The sequence below is a fragment of the Sarcophilus harrisii genome, chromosome 6 (assembly GCF_902635505.1).
Source record: "Sarcophilus harrisii chromosome 6, mSarHar1.11, whole genome shotgun sequence".
Taxonomy (NCBI): Eukaryota; Metazoa; Chordata; class Mammalia; order Dasyuromorphia; family Dasyuridae; genus Sarcophilus; species Sarcophilus harrisii.
In genome coordinates, this window is record NC_045431.1 from 105226859 (window position 1) to 105252333 (window position 25475).

General features: G+C 32.6%; 1 protein-coding gene across 2 annotated transcripts in view; it reads right to left on the minus strand.

Moving 5' to 3' along the window:
- Positions 1-24777, minus strand: part of GLRA3 (glycine receptor alpha 3) — a 232996-nt gene extending 208219 nt beyond the window's left edge. For both annotated transcript variants that reach the window (XM_031941650.1, XM_003773060.4), the window contains exon 1: positions 24672-24777. In XM_031941650.1, coding sequence (XP_031797510.1) covers positions 24672-24742 — 71 coding nt within the window. In that variant the 5' untranslated portion in view covers positions 24743-24777. The remainder of the gene's footprint in view (positions 1-24671) is intronic.
- Positions 24778-25475: the final 698 nt, after the last annotated feature.

The window sequence follows — 25475 nt, forward strand, 5'->3', positions numbered from 1 at the left end:
AACTCCTCCTCTCAAGTTCACATTCAAATAAATATATATTAATTGGTTTTATATATATTAATAAATCATGAACAGAGAACAGTATTAGAAGTAAAGGAAGTTATAAAAGGCTTCCTATAAGAAATTGGAATGTAGTGGAGACTTAAAACTCAGTAGGAAAAGTTGAGGAGGAGGAGCATTCCAGGCATAGAGAAAGCCAATGAAAATGCCTGAAACCAGGAAATGGACTATTTTGTTTGTGGAACAGCAAGAGGACATTAGATAAAAAAAATAAATGGCAGAGAGTAAGATGTAAGGACCTTGAAAAAGTGGAAGGGATGAGGATTTTGTATTATCTTAGAGATGATGGGGGCCACTGAAGTTTATAGATTAGGGGATGTGTGTGTGTGTGTGTGTGTGTGTGTGTGAGACATGGTCAGACCTGGGCTTTAGGGAAATAACTTTGGTAGCTGAATGGTAGATGTATTGGAATAGGAAAAGAAATAAGGCAGGTAAATCCCCCAGAAGGCTGTTGCAATAGTTTAGGTGTGAGCTGAAAAGGGAATGAACTAGAATTGTGGTACTGTTAGAGGAAAAAAGTATTTTTGAGAAATGTTGCAAAGTAAAATTGATAGGCTTTGTTAATAAATTAAATATGGAGTATAAAAGATAGTCAAGAGTAGAAAATGATTAGAAGATTGTGAGCCTGATAGAGTGGGAAGACAGTGATGCCCTCCAAAGGAATAAGAAATGTAGGAGGCAGGAGTTATGCTTTGGACATATTTAGTTTAAGAATTTTACTGGGAATCCATCCTTATGAATTTGAAAGGCAGTTGGAGATGTGAGTTTTGAGGTCAGCAACGAGGTGGTAGAAGATACTAGTGTTATGAATTATCTAGAATAAGATTGTAATTAAATCTATGGGAACTCTTAATATCACTAAGTGAAGTAATTTCAAGAGAGAAAAGAAGAGAACCCAGAACAGAATTCTGAGAAACACCTGTTGCTAGAGGGTATGATGTGGATAAGTATCCCTATAAAGGAGACTATGAAATAATCACATAGGTAGGAGGAGAACCAGGAGAGAGTATGATGTCCTGAAAACCCAAAGAGAAGGAAATATCATGGTGAACAGGATGATCAATGGCAAGGGCTGCATAGAGGTAAAAGTAAATGAAAATTGAGAAAAGACCCTTTCAACCAATTAGAAAAATTCTAATTATTCTTTCCCATGACAATTCATGACATGAGGACAACTTCCTAAGCCCATTTTTTTTTCTGGCCTAAATTCCAGAGTTCCTTCACATGATCTTCATATGACATTGTCTTCATTCCTTTAGCCATTTTGGTTATTCTACTCTAGGAAGCTCCATTTATGTACATCTTTTCTAAAAATGTGATGTCTAAAATCAAACACTATGTAGTATCTAACCAAGAAAGGGAAGAGCAGGTCTATATCTTTTCTTAATCTAGACAACATATTTCTATTAAAATAGCTTAAGATCAATTGCTTTTGTGGCTGCCATTTTATATTTAATTAATTTTGGGGTCTATTAAAACCTCAGGTCTTTTTCACATAAATTATTGTCTAGGCATCTATTTGGATTAAGATTTTATATTCTAATTGCAGGTTTTTCCCTATCTACTTTCATTTTATCAGATTTCCCCTTTTCTAATATTTTCAAATATTTTTGAATCCTATTTTTGTCATCCATTATGCTAGTTATGCATTGACAAGCATGCCATTTGTGCAATACACATTTAAAATGCTGAATAATATCAAGGAGAGACCTCTTGAAATATTCTCTAGTAATCTTTCAGTTTGTTATCAATGCCTTAATGTTTTTTTTGTTGAATAATATCAACAAATAGGTCTTGATTCTATGTATACTATAATTTAAATTCATAACTCCATTTTTTTTCATAAGAATGGCATAGGATATTCTCGAGTGCTTTGTTGAAATCCAAGCATCCTATGTTTAATGACATTTCTCTTTAGTTCAAAAGCAGAAAATAAGAAAATAACCATTTCCTGAAGCATGTGGGGTTTCACTAGTCTTTGACATCAAACAACTAATATCTACCAACATTACTCCTTCCTTTCAGCTCAAGAGTAACCACAAATAAATAATACACATATGTATATATATATATATATATATATATATATATATATATATATATATATATGTATTTATGTGTATGTGTGTATGTATATGTCTTATATATCTATCTATATAGAAAATCAATATGTAAATACAGAAATAAAAAGGAAAATCCAGAAACAACTTACCTTATTAAGACTTCAATTTTTTTCAATTTATTATGCTACACATGGAAAAATCAAACGTTCAGCTTCATATTGAACTTAGCATTCCAGTTAAAGAGTTTTATTCTCCAGAAAAAAAATCACTAGTTCATTTTCATGATACCTATAAATATGGTCAGATTCTAGTATGGATGATACATGTAATCAGTCCACCCAGGGAAGTAACCTGAGGGTACAGAAAGGTAGCCTGAACTAAAACATAATAACATTTCATTTCAGCTCTCTGTTTTGTATAACTCTTTTGAGGACAACAGTTAAATGTGTAACAACTTTGAGTATAGAGTATTAAAGTTCTAGAATCTTGGTGATAAGATCATTCTCACAATTATTCTTATAATTCTCACGATCTGATTATTGCTACCTTACAGAGAGATATCCCATGAGTTTTATATTCACATTCTAAAACTCATGAAATATTTAAAAATTAATTTATCATCATATATATCAAGGATGAGGAATGTCTGACCTGTAGGCCATATAAGACCCATAAAATCATTTGCTAAGGCAACTGCAGGTGATGATGAGCTGAAAGGTAGGCACAACAACCTGTTACTGCTTTAATTCTATAAATTGATAATTTTTTATAGGGCCAACAAATGATGTTATAGATATCCAAATGGTCTTGGCAGAGAAAAGCTTTCCTACCTATGATATAGAATATCAGATTAAGATTTTAAACTTTAAATTCAAAATTAAGGTCTTTTAATTATTTAAACAGTAAGAAGAAAATCTTTGTTTTGTTATTAGTTAAAATGAGAAAAGTCGTACATCTGAGTGGGGAAAACAAAAGTAGACTGGGAGAGGTATTTTCAAATTCTAACCCAAAACATAGTTATAAGCAAGAGTATTGCATTGGACTTGAGAGTTAGAGCTGGAAGAAACCTTAACTGAAATCATGTCCAACTCCTTCATTTTATAGATAATCAAACTAAAATTTCTGAGGTGTGATCTAAACCTAAATCTTCCTAAATCCATGTCCCTGGTCATTTCATTTCATTTTTTTTTATTATCTGCAAAATGGGACTATTTATATGTGCTCTATCTTCTCCACAGAGTGGTTGCAAAAAGCACTTTTACAGTATTGAAGTGTTTTGTTAAGTATATATTGTAATTATGATGATGATAATGAGAATAATAAATACTACAATGAAACTTAGGGCAATGATGTATGGTGTATGGAGTATTCACCCTGGAGTCAGGAGGAACTGAATTAAAATTTGCCCTTGGACTCTTGACCCTTAGTGGCTGTGAAAATCTGGGCAAGCCACTCAACCCCAATTGCAAAAAATAAAAACAAATAACAAAACCATTATATGCCTCTTCAGAAAAGGAATCCATTTTTGTTCTTCAAGTTTATCATCCTATCACTTAGAAGCAAAAAACATTGAAATGTTCTTACTTAAAATGTTTCTCTTGTGGTCATTTATTTTGGTTTAGTTATAGTTACACAAAGCAAAGTTCTGGATCTTTAAAATTCAATAAGAAGACCCTGACTTCAAGCCCTCAGATCCAGCCCTCAAACTTTTCCAATAATTGCACCCCATTAATGAACCAAATTCCCCAGGGAATAGATGAAAAATCTTTGAAAGCTCCATTAGCTTCTTCAGGCAGATAAAGTGCCCTGTGGAGACTTTGACATGTTAATGCAGCTTCCAAAGCATCTGGCATCTAAAAGAAGTGGTAAGAGTATCTAGATCAAAAAAGTATCATTTAAAAATATTTTTTACTAAATTTTATCCAAGAATAAGAAACTTCAATATGATGTGTAGAAGTAATGTCACAAAAAGTTTCTATCATCAAATATATACTTTATTTTTCAGCAGAGCTGAGGGGAAGGGAGAATATAGTGATTTTTTTTTACTGGGTACTGTCAGTTAACATTTGGATCACTGTGAGTTCTTGAGGCTGTAGACATTTCCTAAGGAAATTTCTTTGATCTCAAAATTAGTTATGATAAATCCCTGGCCACAAATCTTCCCAGAGGAGGAAAAAAAATCTTTCCCCCACTCCAGTTAGTAAGAAAATCAAATAGAATAAAGTAAAATACAAGTCAATGTGGGCATATATTAATGATTGGAGAAATATGCCAAGAAACTGGGCTCTGCCAAAATCTCTAAATGATTACAGGTTCAGAAATACATGTTCTGCTGGATAAATAATTTGATGCTTTATGTGTTGTGTGGGTCACTCTGAATCAATACAATAATAGATTTAGAGTTGGGATAGACTTTTAAAGTCTAATAAAAATAAAATAAAATTCTCTCATTTTAATATTGAAAAAATTGAGACTTATAGAAGTTAATTAAATTGCTCAAGGTAACATAAACAGTACATAGTGAAGCTGGGACTTCAACCCAGGTCTTTAGATTTCAGTCCCACAATTCTTTCTGCTTCTTGGAATCTATGCCAATGAATCATAAGCTCTGAGAGATCCAACAAAACTGGAAAGGCTTTTAATAAAGGCCAAACTGGGTAATAAACCTGTGACATATATGAAGACAAACAAAATTAAGTTCATAGAGATAAACTCAGCATCAAAAGATTGACTGGAGAAAGATTAATGTTCTGGGCCCCCAAATCTTGAAACATGTCTGCTAGGGGGAAGATTGTAATGTGTGTCAGTGAGAGGAGTATCTAAGTCAATGAAATAAAAAAAATGTTAGTGATTTTCAAAAAAAAAAAAAAAAAAAAAAAAAAAAAACAAGGAAATATCTGCAGTCCATGAAAGATTATTTCAGTGATAGAATTAGTTTCTGTAAGGCAGTAAATAAAACACATTAAGAGCATGTATTGTTCCATATTAAACCACTAGATTATCATGTACCTAATCATTACTCCCATAAACTACTTGGGAACTTGGGAACAATGTATAAAGTAGCATATTAATGTACCTTTGTCTTTGTAACCTGCTGCAAAATAATAGGAATGCCATTATATGAAACTTGTGTCTCAGGTCTTTTCTTCTGTTTCCACTTAATTTGAGGATGCTATTCCAGGATTTAGAGGCAGTGTGATTTAGTAGAATTTCCAATACACCATAAAAATATATCATGGTCTTTGGAAATCCCATTAGTTCTTCAAGACAGCTAAAATATTCTGAAGCCCTTAGGATCTTGCTCCACCTGATATATATTAATTGTATAACCCAGTGTAAGGCCCTAGACAACTTTTTAAGATCAGAAAGGAAAAAAAAAAATCACCCTGAATTGGAAGAGGGATACCTCTTCTACCAATAAAATGACATTTTTTAGTCTTCATTACTATTTTTTCTAATACTGCAAATTTTTATATGCACATATTTTTATGTGCATATAGCTTGATACCCATAATCACAAAATAAACTCTTCTGTGCATGTTTGCTATTGATGGAATTTTGTCTATATATTTGTTCAGAGACTCTGCTTGGTGCACAGCAAAATCTGAGAAGCTCAAGTATGTCTTTTTAGACTCCCACTATTGACCTGTCTTGTTCATCCCTTCTTCAATCAATAATTTTGGCAGAGCAGCCAAGAGATAAGAGGCTAACGGGCTCAGGAGAGAATTGGGTAACCTGTTCTTAGTCTCTTGGCAAAAGAGAAGGAGAATGGCTTATTCTAAGTAGATCATTCCATTTCCTGGTCCTTCCTCTACTCTTCTCCTCAAATTAATGACTAAATACTGTCATTTTCCTTCTAATGATGCATTCTACCTAAGCCTGCACTCTTTTACCATGCCCTATGATTTAAAATTATCTCTTACATCCCTCTCTCTCCATTACCTCAAAATATTCATTTTCTCTCCAGCATACAAAGGAAAAAAAGCAATCTTAATAAACTCAGACACACTAAGGGATGAATCACTGATCATATTCACCTTTACTCCTACATATATGTTTACTTATTGAACCCAATCTACTTTGAATTGATAGAACATTAAATTCTATGGAGTAGTCTTAAAGACTTAGAAATTAGAAAGAAATAATAATAATCCATCCTGATAGAAGGTGGTGAAAGAAACATTTGTGATTTCCCAGATATATGTTTAATCTTTGGAGAAATAATTGAAGAAATAGCTGGAATAGAAACTGTTCTGAAATCCTTTGATAGATACTTGTACCCTTAAAGCCAGGACAAAAAGAAAGAAAGGTATGTATGTATGTATGTACCATTCCATTCTTTAAATCATAAGCTAAGAATTAGGTGATGTCACCTTTTCTAATTCTATCCCTCCATCCTGCATGGGAAGAACCCATGTACTGAGATGTAAAAAGAAAATAAGAATCTGGACAGAGGTCAATGTGGTCCAGATTCTTATTTCTTTTTATCCTTCTTAAGAAGAATCACAGTGAAGAGAGCTATTCCCTTGGTATTTAGTCAAATTGGTGACAAGTTTTCAGTGTGTCCTTGGCCAAACTTTATTGGGGATACTCTCTATGCTAGTGAAACTAAGAGACTTACTATCTGTAGCACCCTTTCAATAACACTGTGGATTTATAGAGTCCTCAGAAAAATTTCCTACTCCACTACTGCATCTAATAAATGCTTCTCCCTTCCATTGTACCTAGGTAGTCACCCTTACCATTTTCAGTTGATTCAATCAATGCTAGTTGTAATGGTAAATGCTGATTCTTATTTATGACTAGATACTGTGTAGTACAATTTCAATTATGAATATTACATATAAAATGAACTTTACTATCATTTGATTAGAATAACCAATGTAATATGTTCTCTGTCTCTATCTAGCCTTCCCAAGTTAGTTGCTCACATTTTTTTTTTTATCCTAGTATGTACAATGTTATAATGTACACAACAGGAACTTAATAAATGCACATTGAATATAATTACAAATTAACCAACAATTATTTGTCAATGGTGATACTATATTATATAACATAACTGTTCTTAAGTTTTTAAAAACGTGTAAAGGTTATTGAGTCATCTAAAATATCATACTCGGGCCAAATGTTACAATCACCTTTGCAACAAAGAGGAATTAAAAGAATCTGCAGTGGGGAAAATTCCAGGTACACAAGATAGTTATAGAATCTAGTCTGATTTTAGAAGAGAGTTCTTAGTAGGAAGTTTTCCAACCTAAATCCCAAACAAGTGGCTATTCCGTTTCTAGATCCAGTCTAGTTTCAATATTTCCCTCATCCTCATACAAAAGGGAAAAACAGGGCAAAACATAGAATGAAAGAATATAGCTAATAGATAATGTTTACATAGCTTTTACTAAATTTGAGGCTTTGTGATAAATGTTTTAAAATTATAATTTTATTTGAAACTCACAACCATTTCTCTCATTTTTCGGATGAGTAAATTGAGACAAATAGAGGTTAAGTGCCTGACTCAGGGTCACACATCTAATAAGTGTTTCAGGTGGGATTTCAACTCGGATCTTCTGAACTTCAGGCCTGTCATTCTATCCACTTTTAGGGACAGAGGGGAAAAAAAAGAGGGAAAGTGTGTGTGTGTGTGTGTGTGTGTGTGTGTGTGTGTGTGTGTTCGTATTCATGTGCACAGGTGATTATTTCTGACCATGTTTTTATGCCTCAATTCAGTCCAGCTTGCATGTTCCTGATGTTTGACAGAACACATTCTCCCTATTCTTTTAGTAATAAAGACCTTCATCTATAAAGTAGGCATATCCATGAATCCTCTTCCATTAACTAGGATACTATCTCACATCCTTTTTTTTTTTTTTTTTTGTACACACAAATTCTAAGCTTTCCTAATTTGTCTCCTCTCATTCTGTCCTGGTAGAAGGCTCCTCCTTATAAGGTTTTTTTTTAAACACATGCAATTATAATCGAACAAAGGGTGGCATCCTAGCTATAAAGATATTTATCATATAAAGACTATAATAGGAAAGAGGTGCTGTGGATGAGCTATCAGGAAGACCAGGCAGGAATCCAATACTCTCTTTTTTCAGGATATAATAGTCTATTTTGACATATACTTGGTTGTGTGTCCCTAAGTCACTAACCCTCTTATTACCTCCAGGCAATTTTCTGATATCTACTTACAAAGTGGTGCTGATATGCATTTTTGGAATGTTTTCTCATCAGGAATTTCTTATATTGACAATATAATTTTAATCCTCTCCCAACCTCCTTCCTTCCCAAACCCACAAGTTTGAAAAGGTAAGTTTTTCACACAGTCTGTGAAAGAAAGCAATTCAGAGTATGAAGATCAGCATGAAATATAGGAAAAACCATTACACATATAAACTGAGCAGGCAGCTGCTTTTGGGTGTTATGATTTCAGGAAAACAATGGGCTTATGTTTTCCAAATATTTCTATCCTTCCTTTCCTCTGATATGCCCTGTAACAATATAAATATGTTAAATAAATAAAAGGATAAACATTTAACTCACCATCACTCTTTGTCTCAGATTATTATACTGGATTTAAAGCAATATTTGCAGGTCTTTAGGAATGATAAAGTGATGGGGGGTAGGATAATGAGAAAAGGTTAAAGCATTTTAGTCAATTGAAAAGAAAAGGCTACTATGGGCACTAGGGCTGCTAGAGGGAGAAAGTTTGTATTGATAAAGATAAATAGCTTACATTACAATAGTGTCTAAGTTTTATCTTGCCTTCCAATATATGTTTTTGACACACATTTAGCTATCTTCACCATCTTTCCTCTATTGCGGGGGTCCTCAAACTAAGGCCTGTAGGCCAGATACAGCAGCTGAGGATGTTTATCCCCTCACCCAGGGCTATGAAGTTTCTTTATTTAAAGGCCCACAAAACAAAGTTTTTGTTTTTACTATAGTCTGGCCCCCCAACAGTCTGGGGGACAGTGAACTGGCCCCCTATTTAAAAAGTTTGAGAACCTCTGAAGTCTATTATATATCCTTACTTAATTTAAATATTTAAAAGTTGTTATAAGTGAGAATTTGGTACTTGGCTTTATTCTCTTGTCTTGTCCTTCAGAAATCAATTACACTATGAGAACTTCAATTTTAACTTCTACACCATCAATTAACTTCTACACAATCAACCTCATTTTATAGATGAGGAAATAGAAGCAAATAGGGTTAAGGGACTTGCACAGGTTTACACAGCTGGTAAGTACTCAAGGTCAGATAAACTCATAAAGCTGAGTCCTCCTGACTTCTTCAGACCTATTGCTATAACCACCGTACCATCTAACAATTCATTCTAGTGCAACATTTTTAACTACCAGCTAGATGTGGATGTGCATACGCGCACGCACACGCACACACACACACACAAAACATGCATTAAAGACCTTTAAAATGGATTTTCTTTCCTTCCTTATGTCAGGGAAAAATTCATCAAATAGGAAAGAAAGGGCTAAGCTAGGGATAAGGAGAAGAGAGATTTAGAGGTTAAAGTTCAATAAATGACAAGGGGAAGGTAGAACACTTTCAGTAAAAGGAAGAATGTGAAGAGAGACATAGAGACAGGAAATCCCAGTAAGATTTCCCAGAAAGAAGAGAAAACATTTTTGCTATATCATAGAGTGAATGGAGGGTAGAAATAAGCTAGAGAAGCTTGGGTAATATAATGCTGAGATCTTTGAATTCCAGGCAAGAGGGATTTACTCCATATCATCAATTTTAGCTTAAAATAAAAATATCAATGGTCAGGTATACTTATTGTGTATCTAATTTATATTTTAATATATTTAACATCTACTGGTCATCCTGCCATCTAGGGGAGGGGGTGGGGGGGTAAGAGGTGAAAAATTGGAACAAGAGGTTTGGCAATTGTTAATGCTGTAAAGTTACCCATGTATATATCCTGTAAATAAAAGGCTATTAAATAAAAAAATAAAAAAAAATAAAAATATCAAACTATATAAGCAAGAACAAAAGACAAAGACAAATAAGATTGTAAACAGGAATAAATTTATGCCATTTTTCAGGATATAAAAATAAAATATATGCATATTAATTTTAATAAGATAGCAACAAAATAATTTTCTTTGTTTTCTTAATCTCTTCCAGATTTCCTTTCTGAATATTTAATCATTTTATTGCTGATTTTATAGTTATCATTATATTTTCTATTTTGTTGATTTTTTTTACTTTCCATCATTTTATATGTATTCCTACATCTTTTTAAACAGTAGCTACCATTTCTTATTTAGCCATTTCCTTAGGCATTTTTTCTCCTTGAGTATTTTAATATTACAAAGAGATAGAAATATGTTGTACAGACTTTTATCTGATTTCCTACAACCTCTTGGGTTTCTCTTAACCAAAGTGATGAAGATTTGGTAATTTCTCTTTCATAGTGTTTTCCAAAAAAGATCAAATTAGTTAGCAGCTTAATTGCTATAGTATCATCATGTCTTTTTTACCCAACTGGGCCAACAATGAATTTTATTTTACTGTCTATAGTGATTTCATCTTTGTGATATTCTCAGATTATTAGAATTTGAATAATTTTTCATGAGGTTATTTATCATGTGTGTTTCTTCCTTTAAATGTTGATTATATCAGTTCATCAATTAAAGAATATTTCTTCTTATAAATTTCTTATAATTTCAGGAAGGTTTCTTGTAAATTTTGGATGTCAAACTTATCAGATATATTCAATAAAAAATCCCTAAATCTGTATTTTTTTTTACTTCAAGATACATTATATTTTGTTGTGTAAATATTTTATAATTACATGTAATCAGATTCATTTATTGTAAGTTGAGCTTTCTTCTATAACAAGGATTTTAAGTAATTTTTCTGTCCTTCACCATTGCAGAAGTTTCTCCTCTTTTATAACTGAAAAAGATATTTCTTTTGAAATTTATTGTGGTAAACTGTTAAAAGTGGTGTCTACAGAATTTTTTTACTCAGATTCTATTCAATTATTCCAATAATTTTAGAATGATGTCATTACATAATTATAGATAAATGGAATGTTTGGGACTGTGTAATCCAAACCCTTATCTTTCTTTTTTTTATTATATAGTTTTTAATTTACAAGATATATGCATGGGTAATTTTTCATCATTGACAGTTGTAAAACTTTTTGTTCCAACTTTTCCCCTCCTTCCCCCCACCCCCTCCTCCAGATGGCAGGTTGACCAATACATGTTAAATATGTTAAAGTATAAGTCAAATACAATATATGTATACATATCCATATAGTTATTTGCTGTACAAAAAGAATCAGACTTTGAAATAGCATACAATTAGTCTGTGAAGGAAATCAAAAATGCAGGTGGACAAAAATAGAGGGACTGGGAATTCATAGTCATCCAGAGTTCTTTCGCTGGGTATAGCTGGTTCAATTCATTACTCCTCTATTGGAACTGATTTGGTTCATCTTTTTGTTGAAGAGGGCCAATGCCATCAGAATTGATCATCATATAGTATTGTTGTTGAAGTATATAATGATCTCCTGGTCCTGCTCATTTCACTCAGCATGAGTTCATGTAAGTCACTCCAGACCTTTCTGAAATCATTCTGCTGGTCATTTCTTACAGAGCAATAATATTCCATAATATTCATATATCACAATTTAATCAGCCATTCTCCAGTTAATGAGCATCCACTCAGTTTCCAGTTTCTGGCCACTATAAAGAGGGCTGCCACAAACATTTTTTGCACATATAGGTCCCTTTCCCTTCTTTAAAATCTCTTTAGGATATAAGCCCAGTAGTAGCACTGCTGGATCAAAGAGTATGCACAGTTTGATAACTTTTTGAGTATAGTTCCAAATCACTCTCCAGAATGGTTGGATGTATTCACAATTTCACCAACAATGTATCAGTGTCTCAGTTTTCCCACATTCCCTCCAACATTTCGCAATATTTTTCCCTGTCATTCTAGCCAATCTGACAGGTGTGCAGTGGTATCTCAGAGTTGTCTTAATTTGCATTTCTCTGATTAATAATGACTTGGAGCATCTTTTCATATGGCTAGAAATAGTTTCAATTTCTTCATCTGAGAATTGTCTATTCATATCCTTTGACCATTTATCAATTGGAGAATGGCTTGATTTCTTATGAATTAGGGTCAATTCTCTATATATTTTGGAAATGAGGCTTTTATCAGAACCTTTGACTGAAAATGTTTTCCCTGTTTATTGCATCCCTTTTAATCTTGTCTGCATTAGTTTTGTTTGTACAAAAACTTTTCAATTTGATATAATCAAAATTTTCTATTTTGTGATCAATAATGATCTCTAGTTCTTCTTTGGTCATTAATTCCTTCCTTTTCCATAGGTCTGAGAGGTAAATTATCCTATATTTTTCTAATTTATTTATAATCTCATTCTTTATGCCTAGGTCATGAACCCATTTTGACCTTATCTTGGTGTACAGTGTTAAATGTGGGTCAATGCCTAGTTTCTGCCATACTAATTTCCAATATTCCCAGCAATTTTTGTCAAACAGTGAGTTCTTATCACAAAAGCTGGGGTCTTGGGATTTGTCAAACACTAGATTATTAAAGTTATTGGCTGTTTTGTCCTTTGAACTTAACCTATTCCACTGATCAACTAGTCTATTTCTTAGCCAATACCAAATGGTTTTGGTAACCATTATTTTATGATATAATTTTAGATCTGGTACAGCTAGGCCACCTTCATTTGATTTTTTTTCATTAATTCCCTTGAAATTCTTGAAATTTTGTTTTTCCATATGAATTTTGTTATTTTTTCTAGGTCATTAAAATAGTTTTTTGTCAGTCTGATTGGTATAGCGCTAAATAAATAGATTAGTTTAGGTAGTATTGTCATTTTTATTATAATTGCTCGCCCTATCCAAGAGCATTTGATATTTTTCCAATTCAAACCCTTATCTTTCATGAAGAAAATGAAGCCCAGGGAATTAAAACATTTGCCCAAATGGATAATAACAAAGTAGAGATCTGAACAGTGAATAGGGTATTAAGTATAGAGGCAGGAAGATTTACTTTCCTGAGTTCAAATTTGGCTTCAGACACTTACTAGCTGTGTGTCTCTGGGGAAATCACTCAACCTTGTTTGCCTCAGTTTCCTCATCTATAAATGTGTTGGAAAAGGAAATGGCAAATGACACTTGTATCCCTGCCAAGAAAACCCCAAATGGGATCCTTAAGAGTTAGACATGATTGAAATGACTTAACAAATCTCTTCTTCATTCAATTCTAGATCATATTTAATATTTTCTATTGATCCTTTTCCAATTCTAATCTACTATTTGGCTATTATTATTATAACTTTATTGCATAATTAGATATTTGGAAGTATAGATTTTCTTCTCATTTACATCATCTTTTGTTTCTTTATCTTAATGTTATTTTAAACATAAATTCTGTTAAGAAAGCTCTTACAATAGCCCAGATGAGACATAAGGAGAAAAGGTCTTGGAACTTGGAAGGTCATTATATGAACAGAGAGAAAGACAAAAGACATGAAAATGGTGAAATATGAAAACTCAACAGATTTGGCAGGATAGATTAATTGGAATGAAGAATCAAGGATGAGTCTAAGACTATGAACTTGAGTGGCTGGAAGGATAATAACCTAGAAATAATTGTTAGGAAGAAGAATGAGAAAAGGGAGAAAGATAACGAACATTCTTTTGAATATTGTGATTTTGAGATGTTTGTGGTATGCTAAATTTAAACTGTCCCATAAGTAATTAGTGATGAGGATTGGTGAAGTAGAGAATAGGGCTAAATGAATCCATCTGGAAATTACCTGCATGGATATCACAATTGATCCTATGTGAGAGATTACCAAGATAGAAAATGAAGAAAAGAAAAAGTGGCCTCTGGCAGAGCTTTGTATTTAACCACAGGTAGGTAATAAAATATAGTTGATGATCCATCAAAGGATATCAAGAAGAGAATAGAAAGATAGGAAGAAAACCAAGAGAGCAATGTCATGAAAATTTGGAAGGGAGATAATTAAACATTCTTAAATGCACAGAGATCAACAAAAATAAAGACTGAGAAAAGGCAATCAGATTTCATAATTGGTAATGTGAACGAGGAAGTTTCAATTAAGTGATAAAGGTGGAAGATATGAGACTGAGAAGTAAGTTTCTTTACTTCTCAAGGTCCTAGGCACCTCTCTGAAACTACAAATTGGGAACTAGATAGGTGTTGATCTCAATTGTCAGAGGGAGTTTATTCATCAGGAATTCCAGTACTTGTAGTATATTATAGTTCCAGTCCATGTTTTATTAATTTAAAAAAGTGAAAGTGAAAGGAAAGAAAATGAAGGCAATGAACAGAGAAATTTCCGTTCTTCCCCTTCTACTTTGTGAAAAAAAATGAAGAGATATAGGATGTTAGGTTGAGGAATTGATAAAGTCAATGAAGGATTATTATTTTTAAGGATGAGGGCAATCTGGCTATATTTGTAGGTTACAGGGAAGGAACTAATAAAATGAAGAAGAGCATAAAAGAAACAGAGATAGTGACTGGAGGGCTACTGCTTTCAGAACAGAATATGAGGATTAAGGCACAAATACAGGTTTTGAAGACAAGGGCTACTAATTTTTTTGTTTAAAGAGGTTTAATTTATTTTTCCTATCTTTTTTATTTTTATTTTATTTTTTCACTATTTCTTGAACAATATCAAAAATAATAGTAAAAGCAGGCAGTTTTATTTTACCCATAGTATCAGTTAGAAAGCCCATGATATTTCTTAATTAAGATAATTCTGACTCCGGGATCAAAAACATGATTTTTAATCACATTAAAAACTCTTACCTTTATGGTTTTTAGTATATGGTATTATGAATTAGTGTAGTATTTTATCAGAGGCTATTTTCCATTGACATGATTTATTATTGCAATCTTTTAAAATATTAAATGATCCTGATGTTCCTGGTATAAATTCAACTTGGTTGTATTGCTAAGTTTTCTTGTTCACTAACTTCTATCAACATTAACCAATGACAACAGTATATAATTTTCCCTTTCAAGATATTTGATTTAGAGAATTAGAGAACCATGTATTTTTTATTTTTAAAAAATAATTTAAAGGGATTATTTGTTTCTTAAATGTTTTATATAATTTGTGACTCTGTGTGTGTGTGTGTGTGTGTGTGTATGTTTCTGTGTTGTGTGTGATGTGGAAGTTAATTGATAGGTAAAATACTATAGTATAATGGAAAGAAATGTGGCCATGAAGTTAATAAGATTTAGGTTTGAGCCCCAACTATGACACATACCTAGCTCTATACCTATGGGCAAATCACTTTATGTTGCAGAATCTCAGCTGACTATTTTTTTCCCTTGGGGCAGTTGGGATTAAGTGACTTGCCCAGAGTCACACAGCTAGGAAGTGTTAAGTGTCTGGGACAGATTTGAATTCAGGTTCTCCTGACTTCAGAGCTGGTGCTCTATCCACTGTACCACCCAGCTGCCCCTCTCCCGCCCAGATTAACTTTCTAAGATTAAAAAAATAGAGAGCAGGTACTAATCTGTACTAATAGAAGGAATTCCCTCACTTGGAATTTCTTATTCCAATGACATCACAGATCTTGTTCAAAATAAAAATCATGAATAGCTTTTTTGCTTAACCTTAAATGTTTTAATATTTCTTTATCTTTAATATCTTTAACAATTTTCATTGTTTCTATAATTTGTTTATAATTTTATTCAGAAATGGATTTTTTTGGGTCTATTTATGAGATTATCTGTGTGTGTGTGTGTGTTAACAACACTAGGTCAGTTAAGTCTGGGATTAATCTTTCTTGATATTCTTCAGATTCTGCCAATTTGAAATTTGTACCTTGAGCTCAGTAGTTATGTATAATTTTATTTCATGATTTCCTGATGTTATAAATTTGCTTATACTTAGGTCATATTTTAAAACTTTTTTGGACAATTATTCTATTTTTACTATTTTTTCTTCTGAAATAACAATTGTATTTCTAGGAGATTCCAAACTTTTGTTTATATTATTCTTAGATAATTCTAAAACTATTCATGTCCTCCCCACCCAAGTTTTTATCTTACCTTGCTTCTGAAGTATGTTATTTCTTTTAGTGAAGAATCTTTAAAAAAAAAAAAAACTTACTTTAATATATTTATCATTCATCATGATGAGTTTTATAATGTTTCCAGCTTTGGTTAAAAAATAGTAATACATTTTTTTTCCTTTGGTGCCTTTTACTTCATAGTATTTGTGCCTGTTCATTCTTTTATTATTTCTTTACCTTGAATATAAATAGAAATATTGTTTTAGGAGTATTTGGAGAAGTTATGCATATATTTATATTCATCTATCTCTTGTTTCTAATTCTCTCTTATGTCACTCATTCTTTTCTGGTGTCTACATGAAGAATTCTGCTTCATATCAGCGAAATGGCATAATAAGCACAGGAGATATTTGAGAAGGAAAGTAACATAATTAAATACTTAAATATATGTAAAGGCTTCCTCAAAGTGCCTAGTATAATGCTATGCATCTGTATATAATAGGAATTCCACAAACAGTTATAAAATTTGTTTCCTTAAATTTTTGGTAAACACCTAATGCCTTTTCCTGATATTTCATGGGAAGATGGATTCAAATATTCATTAACTTTTTTTTTTTTTAGAATCACAGTAAGGTGAAGAGGAAGGAAGGACTTCATCCTGCCATATTAGGTCTTCACTAATCTATTTATTACCCAGTGTTTGGCAAGAACTCCTTTTTTATGTAAACCTCAGCTAGCAGACTATCAATATGATTACAATATAGTAAGTAGTAGAAGAATGAGTTTGTTCTTTATTCTTGTTCTTGAAAGTCAGTTTCGTAATTATAGCTGTTATAGACAATGTAGGCCTATAAGAAGGCAGCTACATAGCATTTTAATATTTAAAAAGTACTTAAATATTATCACATTTTGTACTCATAACTACCCTGGAAGGTAGATATTATTATACTATTTTACATTTGAGGAAACTAAGGAAATTAAAAGACTTGCCTTAAGTTACGCAGCTAGTAAATATCTAATGTAACATTTGAGCTTGTGTCTTTCTGACTCCAGATCAAATTTTCTAGCCCCTGTACCACATGGCTGATTGAGCTTTTTCACTAACACAAAATTGTTATTAACCAAAATCTCCACAAATGAATTTCCCAGGAAGAACACAAAAAAGAAAAAAAAAAACCTTTTTTTTTTTCTGCCAGATTTCACTTTTTAGGCTTTGAAGCAAAGCAAGAGAACACTTTCCTTCATATTATGATGGAGTTATTCATTCACATTCATTCACATGTTCAGGTTGTCATGGAGTGTATTCAACATTTTAGAAAACATTTCTCCTAATTTATTCAAATTTCAAGGCTGTGTTGATATGTAACTTGTATAATGAAAAATAAAATTGTATGTTTTGAAAATAATAAAATTAAATGAAATGTTTTTTGGCAGTTTTTCTCCTTTTGTCATTTGTTCTATCTTTGCCTCTTAATAATCACTTATCTGCATTTCAAAGAAGTCTGAACACTGAAGCTTTGTGCTTTGCTTTATTACTATAAAAACTAGAATATGAAAACCAAAGAGAAGAAAAGCTTTGTAGAAATATTTTCTCAGCAAAACTGAGTAAAAACTTTTTAGAATTCTAAGACTTCCATATTCAGATTTCCAGTTCAATTTCTGTGAGCCTTTCACTTGTACCTATTTTAAGAGAGAACCTCTCTGAAGGACTATTTCTTTTTATCTTCATCTTTTCCTGTACTTGATATATTAGTCCACTTCCCACTAGAGATTTCATAAAATCATGTTGAATCAGAAAATGATAAAACATCATATGCAATAGTTTAACAGAAAGGAAATTTAGACATTTTTCTAGTCAGTTATTAAAATAATATTAATTTAATAATCTCAAATTAAGCTGCATGTACATATAGAGAAAATTGTGCTAGGCAATAGGAGAGAGATGGAATGCAACTAAGATACAACTTGTATAGGTCTGCAAAAAGCAAAAATAAAACTCAAAGCTAGACATGTTTATGTTTCTATGTCAGTTAGAGAGAGGAAATGGAAAAGATAAGAGAGAAGCAGGGAAGAGAGAAATTTAAGTTGTGGAATTTCTTTTCATAGTGGGAATGTTCTTTGACATTCAACAATGTGAGTTTATCTGCCAGCACTTAAGAATCACCTTCTAAAAGCACTATTTCTAGGGCTGCCAGGACATATAACTTGACCCGTTGGCTGAAACTTCCAGTGGTAAAGGTGCCAATTACAAAGGCTATTTCTGTGACACAGATTTCTGCCCACTAGGAACATAGCCAAGATGATGAGGTTTTTTAATAGGGATTGCAGTTCAGCCATCAATTTGAAACAACAATTTTAGTCTGGAGTTTAGCCAATAGTTGAAAAATATAGTGATAAGTTTTGTAATTTAAGAGCCTGATCCAACCAGTACTCATTTCATATTTGGGCTTTTAGGAATATGAATTCCCTCAAGTTTGTATTTTACAAATCCACATGTTATGAAGTTAATATTCTGTTAGACTGAAGGGTGTATCTCTAATAACACAAAATTATTATTAAAATTCTATTAATTACAATATTGACTTTTATAATCAGAACAAATATAATTATATACAGGCAGAATTATGTCAAATTTGTGCCATTACTAGTTCTACAACATTACATGCTTCATTATAAATTTCAATGCCTTCATATGTGCATCTTCTCTAATTTAATATTGATTCTGCCTCATGATTTATGGAAATGATTGAGATCATATTGTATTTCTTTGTACCTTTATTTATATTTTGAATGTTACTCATACTCATATTCACTTCTTATACTCCCAGTTTTGGAAGGGAATCTTTCTCCTACTCTAGAACTTTTTTTTTTTTTTAAACTAATTTCTGTACCCTACCACTTTCCATCTTTTATAAGATCAAACTTGTATATTTGCGTCTCTCCACATTGTGTTTTTAGCTCCTTTTCTTTATGGGAATCTTCCTCTTTACATCCCCACCATAACACCATACTAAAAACTAAATAAAAAAATACCTTTCTACTGTACTCAAATACCAAGCTTTCCATTCAGTTCCTTTCAGAAGATTATAGTGATTAGAATACTATTCAAAGTCAGAAGACCTGAATTTTAGACCTGTTTCACATGGCTATTTGTTATATAATTTTGTTACATCCAACCTAGTCATAATGCTTTCAGACTTAATTTTCTAAAAGAGAATTTAAATACATATTGATTTGGACAGAGGTTCGGGAATCTGTGGTAAATCGATTAAAAAAAAAAAAAACAAACCTCTAGAAATGTGAGTGCATAGATACCAATACAAATGTATATTCAAATTTCCCTATATGATTTTCAAGTCTCCCCTCAATCTAGAAACACCTATCTATTCCACTCTTTCCAAACATTTATCATACCTTGTAGTTAGTCACTGTCATTCAGTGCTAGGTATTTTAGAGATATTCAATATGGGGGTTAATGATTTATAGTTATATTCATGCTTCTGAGCATTTACAATCCTTTAAAGCTTTAAGAAATATGAATTTGTTACTTTTGGAGCTCTCTCCAGTCCCAAAGTAGTTGTAGCAGTTGAAATGTCTATGACCCCATATCCATGGTAACCATAATGAGATTCTATAAACTTAACTGAGCCAATCTATCAGTAATGGACATATTATTCATTCCCAGGGCCATAGTAGACTATAAAAACATGAGGCAAACACAATTCAGTCACTCAGCAAGTTTTTCCTAGGAACAGAACACTTTGCTAGTGGCATGTCTGCTCCTGGAGGATACACATACATACAAGCACTCACACACAGAGAATTATAAAGTATCTTAGAGGCCATATAAGCTTATCTTATATTAAGAGAGACAAAGCATCATAAAACTAATAATATAAACATATCAAAGCATAAAAGTTATATTGCACAAATTGACAATGTAACAATGATAATGTTCATCAGATGGGACTGATCAGGGAAACTTTCTTGTGGTAAATTGCAAGGGGACTCTTCTACTTTATATCCTTACATTTTAAACTGTTATCCTAAGGAAGGATTGTTATGGGGAAGGGCATTTTTCCCATAGAGAGAAGACATTGTTCCCCAGATATCTTAAATTCAAGTTAAGTAACAAAACAAGAGAAAAAAAAGTGTCTTGAGGGAAACAAGTAGCTTATTTTGGCTGTTTAATGATTGTTTTAAAGAGAAAATAAGAAGGGGGCAAACAAAGGGCTTTCAAAGACAAGTTGAAGACCCTAGATTTTATAATTTTCAAGAAATAGTTTCTCTGTTTTTTGACTTAGAACACAATTATGAGAATTGTGCTTGAGGAAGATAATTTTGGTAGACGTGGTGGTTGAATGTGAGCAGAAAGAAACCAAAGTATAGTTTTAAGAAAATCAAAGAATAACGTGGTAGAAGGAATTCAAGTAATTTCCTTTTTCTAAGTTTATAACTTTATCAATTCCACCTCAGTTGAAGGTGAAATCTCTATTTTTCTCTATTAAAAGCATGCTAATCTACAGGAGGCAGATAATTGTTTTCAACTGACAACTAAATAGTACTATCCTTGAAGTTCTAAACATTATGTAATATGTTATAAAAACCTCTTTACAGCTGAAGATTCCCTATTTTATCTTTCTTCTACCAGATATTTCCAGATGCCAGAATATTTCCATTGATCTTCATTAATCCAAAAATAGTCTACCACCTGGCACAGACCATTATTAAAACAGCTTCTTTCAAGTCTACCATCCTTCATAGGGTTAATCTTCAGGAAATTTAAGAAGCTTATATATATTTCTGACATATTGTTCATCTTTACTTTACAAGCCAGTAACTGTTTTGCTGTTTGCTTATTTGTGATCATATATCAATGAAAATTTCAAGCAATCAGGGAGTTATTCTGAATGACATATTGGTGATCTTATCTTCTTAATTCATCTTTCTGGTTTTGTGTACTAATTCCAAGGTTCTCAGAGAATTCATTTCTGTCAGATGATAGAGGTGTTCAATTGAAAATGAATCAACAAGAGGAGATTTTAATTATCTAATCATCTTAATGTGTCCTTTGTCAACTGAGTTCTAGCCCCACATCATCACCTATTGGACATTTTTAGCTAGATATTACTCAGATACCTTAAGATCAATTTTTTAAGAACAAAACGAATCCTTCCTCTCCCAAAAATGCCTCTCTTCTAAAAAGTTTTTAATTCATTTGAAGCCACCATATCCTTCCTGTCATTGAAATTCACATCTACTATGTCATTTTACCTCCTATTTCCACGCCACAAAAAACAGTTGACAAATATTATTTTCACCTCTACACCATCTTTCACAAATATCGCTTTTTTTTTATCTACAAAGCCACTGCTCTTGTTCAAACCTTCATCACTTCTCACCTAAAGAATTTCTTTTATTATACTGTCTTATCTTGTCTTTCCCTAATCCAAACCATTGTCCACAAGCAACCAAGGTTATATTGCTAAATTTCAGCCCTGGCTATATCACACACTATATTCCTCATCTCTGCCCATCACTAAACTTCAGTGACTCCATATTTGAGATTAGGAATCATATCTGTTTGGATTTTAAATCCCTTACTCTGCCCCCAAATTACTTGTCCATTCTTATTACAAATTATTACTCTTTTCCACTTTCTATAGTCTACTCAAACTAGTCTTACTGTTATTTTCCTTGACTCAATTTCATTTCTTTTTGTCTTAGAATGGTTTTCTTTTTACCACCACCTCTTATAATCTCTATTTGCCTCAAAGATTCAGTTAAAAAATCAACTCCCACCTTTCCCATTCAACTATTGCAGATCTGTGAGAAAAACATTTAGGGAGGTAACTATTTTTGTATAGCAATTCCCAATTTGTAGATCATTGTGATAATTAAAATCACAAGGAATGTAAAGGGAGCACCCATGAAGGGATGAATATCACCATAGAAATGACACAAAATTAACATTAAAACATTGGGCTTCTTCATTTCATTTTTTAAACCAATATGATATTTCAAAGTTAGTCAAATATGATGTTAAAATTTGTACAAGAATGAATAAAACTACTGCACAGAGTAACATATAGATGGCCTTAACAAAATTGTTTTTAATAGGAGAAAGGCAAGGATAATAATCATAACAAACCACAACAATATTTTACTGATAAAAAATAATATTGTCAAAACTTTATTTGATTAAATTCCTTATGGATTAATATGTATATCTATTGATTAGTAAATTCAAATGAGATAGCTCCTAATGGTTCTTAAAAGGGAGTCTTTAAAAAGTAAAACTTTCAACTAATTTAAATTATGTATCGATAATTCTGAAATTGGAGCTTATCTTTATGCATGGCAACTTTTTGTTTTTTGTTCCAAGAACAATGATATCAGGAGAAAATATAGTTACTTTTCAAAAGATGGAGTTCAAGAACTGTTTCTTTATAAAAATCACTTTTATATAATGTTGCCAGTAGGGGGAGTTTTCCTTTCCAGTACTACTAAAGGACACTTTGTACTTCACTGGTCACCCTGCAGTACCTAATATTTCATTTTCTATTGAAGTTGAAAGTTTCTCATTGGATGAGGGACTATTTTAGTGCCAACTTGCAATATGATCAAGAAAACATGTTCATATCCATACAAGATTACAAAAAAAGATACAAAAAAAGAAAACTTGATTGAAGAAAAAAAAAAAAAAAAAAAGAAAAGTACAGTTGATACTTCCACACTGAACCTCCGTATCTGCAGAAATTTCCTTCCTTTCATTTCAATAAGTGCATTTAGAAAAGCTTTCACAAGTTACAACTAATTTATTATAGATTTTCAATTATTTTAGTAAAGACCATGGAACCTCATTATTTAAAGATATCTTTGAAGAGATAGTTTGACTTGATAGCATGAAAAAATGGTGTTATTACATACATTTAAAAATATATAATTGTCTATAGAAATTTTAGTAATCTTGCCCTCCCAATTCCAAATAACAAAACCATTTCTCACAGAAAAACATGATAATTTTCTTAAAAAATTATTCACTTTTTTTTGTGGGGAAAGCAGGCATTTTCATATTAGAACATAAAAGCAAAATAATATCCAGTTATAAAAAATATTACATGATTTCTAATGCAGTAAGTATCTCTCAAAAGTCTTAACTAGGAAAGTCTTGAATTGTTGTTGCATTTAATACCTCTGCTTACAAGTTTCAAGATAGAATGAAGTTGTAGAAAATTTACCAGAATGAATTGAAGTTGTGCTTCAAACACATGCTTCACATATTCTTAACCTTTCATTTCAGAAATAAAATATGCAATGATATTAAAAGTACACACTCTTATTTGCTCTTTCCAACTGTTTCATCTTATATCCAGACATATTTGCACCCCCCATGTTCTTTGATCTGATTTCTTCAATGTGTTTAAGTATATTTCAATGGTTTCCAGCACTAAGAAATAAAAAGTCAACTGAGAATAAATACACTCTCATCATTTAAGAAAAAATATGTAGCAAGCTCATTAGCATTGAAGATATCTATTACATACTAGGGAATATCACCTTTAACTGGAAGAAGAAAAGCACAATACTTTCATAAGTAGGGCTTGCAACATTTATAATGTATAATTAAGTACCCAAAAAAAGATGATAAAGACTCCATACTCTGTCTACTTCCTTCTCTTTCCTTTCTTGCAAGATTTTTAAAAGGAGAAAGAATTTTGTAAGAAATAGCTAACAGTCCACAAATTCTCACTGAACCACAAGATGAGTTTATCTCTTAAGACTAATTATTTGAAGAGAAGTATTATCAGATTAATTTATTTACTAAAAGGTCTGAACCTGATAAATATAATGAAAGACTTGTTTTAAGGAAACTCTTATTGCAAAGAATTCGAACCTCTTTACCTTAATATTCCCTCTGTTATTCTCAGTATCACTATTTCTCTTTCCTTAAGAATCATTCTTTTCTGAAAAATGTTTCTGAACTATAATTTATACCTTGAAAAATTTCAAATTATTCACAACTAGTTATCAAACTTTGTATAACTTTTGTATATAAAACAGCAGGCTCGGGAAACTGTAATGAGTTCACAATTCATTTATAAAGAGAAGACTCCACAGGAAATCTTACATTGGAGGGCAAATGAAAAATCCAGACTTTCCAAATGATCAAGTCTTCTAGAAATACCTCCCTTGAAAAGGAAAACAATGACTATGAAATAGAAAAATCAATTACTGAAATTCAGTTACCAGGAAATAAGTTCATCGAGAAGAAAGTTACCTTCAATCATCCAGTTCCCTTTCATTTTCTTTCAAAACCTCAAAGGCAATTAAGCTAGAAAGATAAGTGAGGCAGGAGAGACACCTTCAGCTAGTATTAGACAGTGAGAGCAGTCGCTGTTTTGTCAGCATTAAAGTGCTTGTTATCAGATAGAAGACAGAAGGAATTCATTGCCCAACTGCTAACTACAAGTGGACTCACCTGAGTAACACAGTTGCTTCCCAGAAGTAAAATCCCGAAGCTGCTATCCGAAAATATTTCACGTGGGCCATGTTCTAATCAGTCATTTACATTACTGAAAGCAGGTGTGTCCAAGGCATGGGGAAACTGAAGGGACGTAATGAAAAACACAAAATACCAATAGTTCTTGGATTGGATAGTGAAGGCGGCTGGGAAAGCTTCAGCACCTTAGACAGCTCTCAACAGTCCGTTGCACCTGTGATTTCCAACAGGATTCCTTTTTTCTTTCGGTACAGAGAGAGGCGAGACTCAAGGGTGGCAGAAGCGCAAGTGATTTACACACTGTTACCAGCGAAAGGAAGGGGGATAAGGTTAGAGAGGAGGGGTCTGCAATTTCCCTTTTTTTGTGGACAACAGCTCCCTGAAGCTCCGTCAGATTTGTGCTCGCCAAGGAAGGAGATCCATCCACTTCAGGGTTCCGAGCACACTGGACTAGAGGACTCAGTTGCAGCAGGGTTTCCCTGCCGCCTGCTTCTGTTTCCGCTCCTGCACCTGTTTCAGGCGTAAACCCAAAGTCCGCTCTCCACATTCCAGCAAAATCCAAACCAGAAGACCGCTGACAATCCAAATGGGGGCGAGGGAGGTACTAGGCAACGCTAGCCTTCCCGCCAATCACAATACCGCGGCCCCATGGATTGACAGTTCCTTCGGGACCACGGGCGGTGCTTACCACTTTGCCCTTTAAAGGAGCCGGTGTTGGGCACATGAAAAGAAAATGAGACTATATGTGGTTGTCATGGAATGGGGTGAAAAATGGGAGGTTGA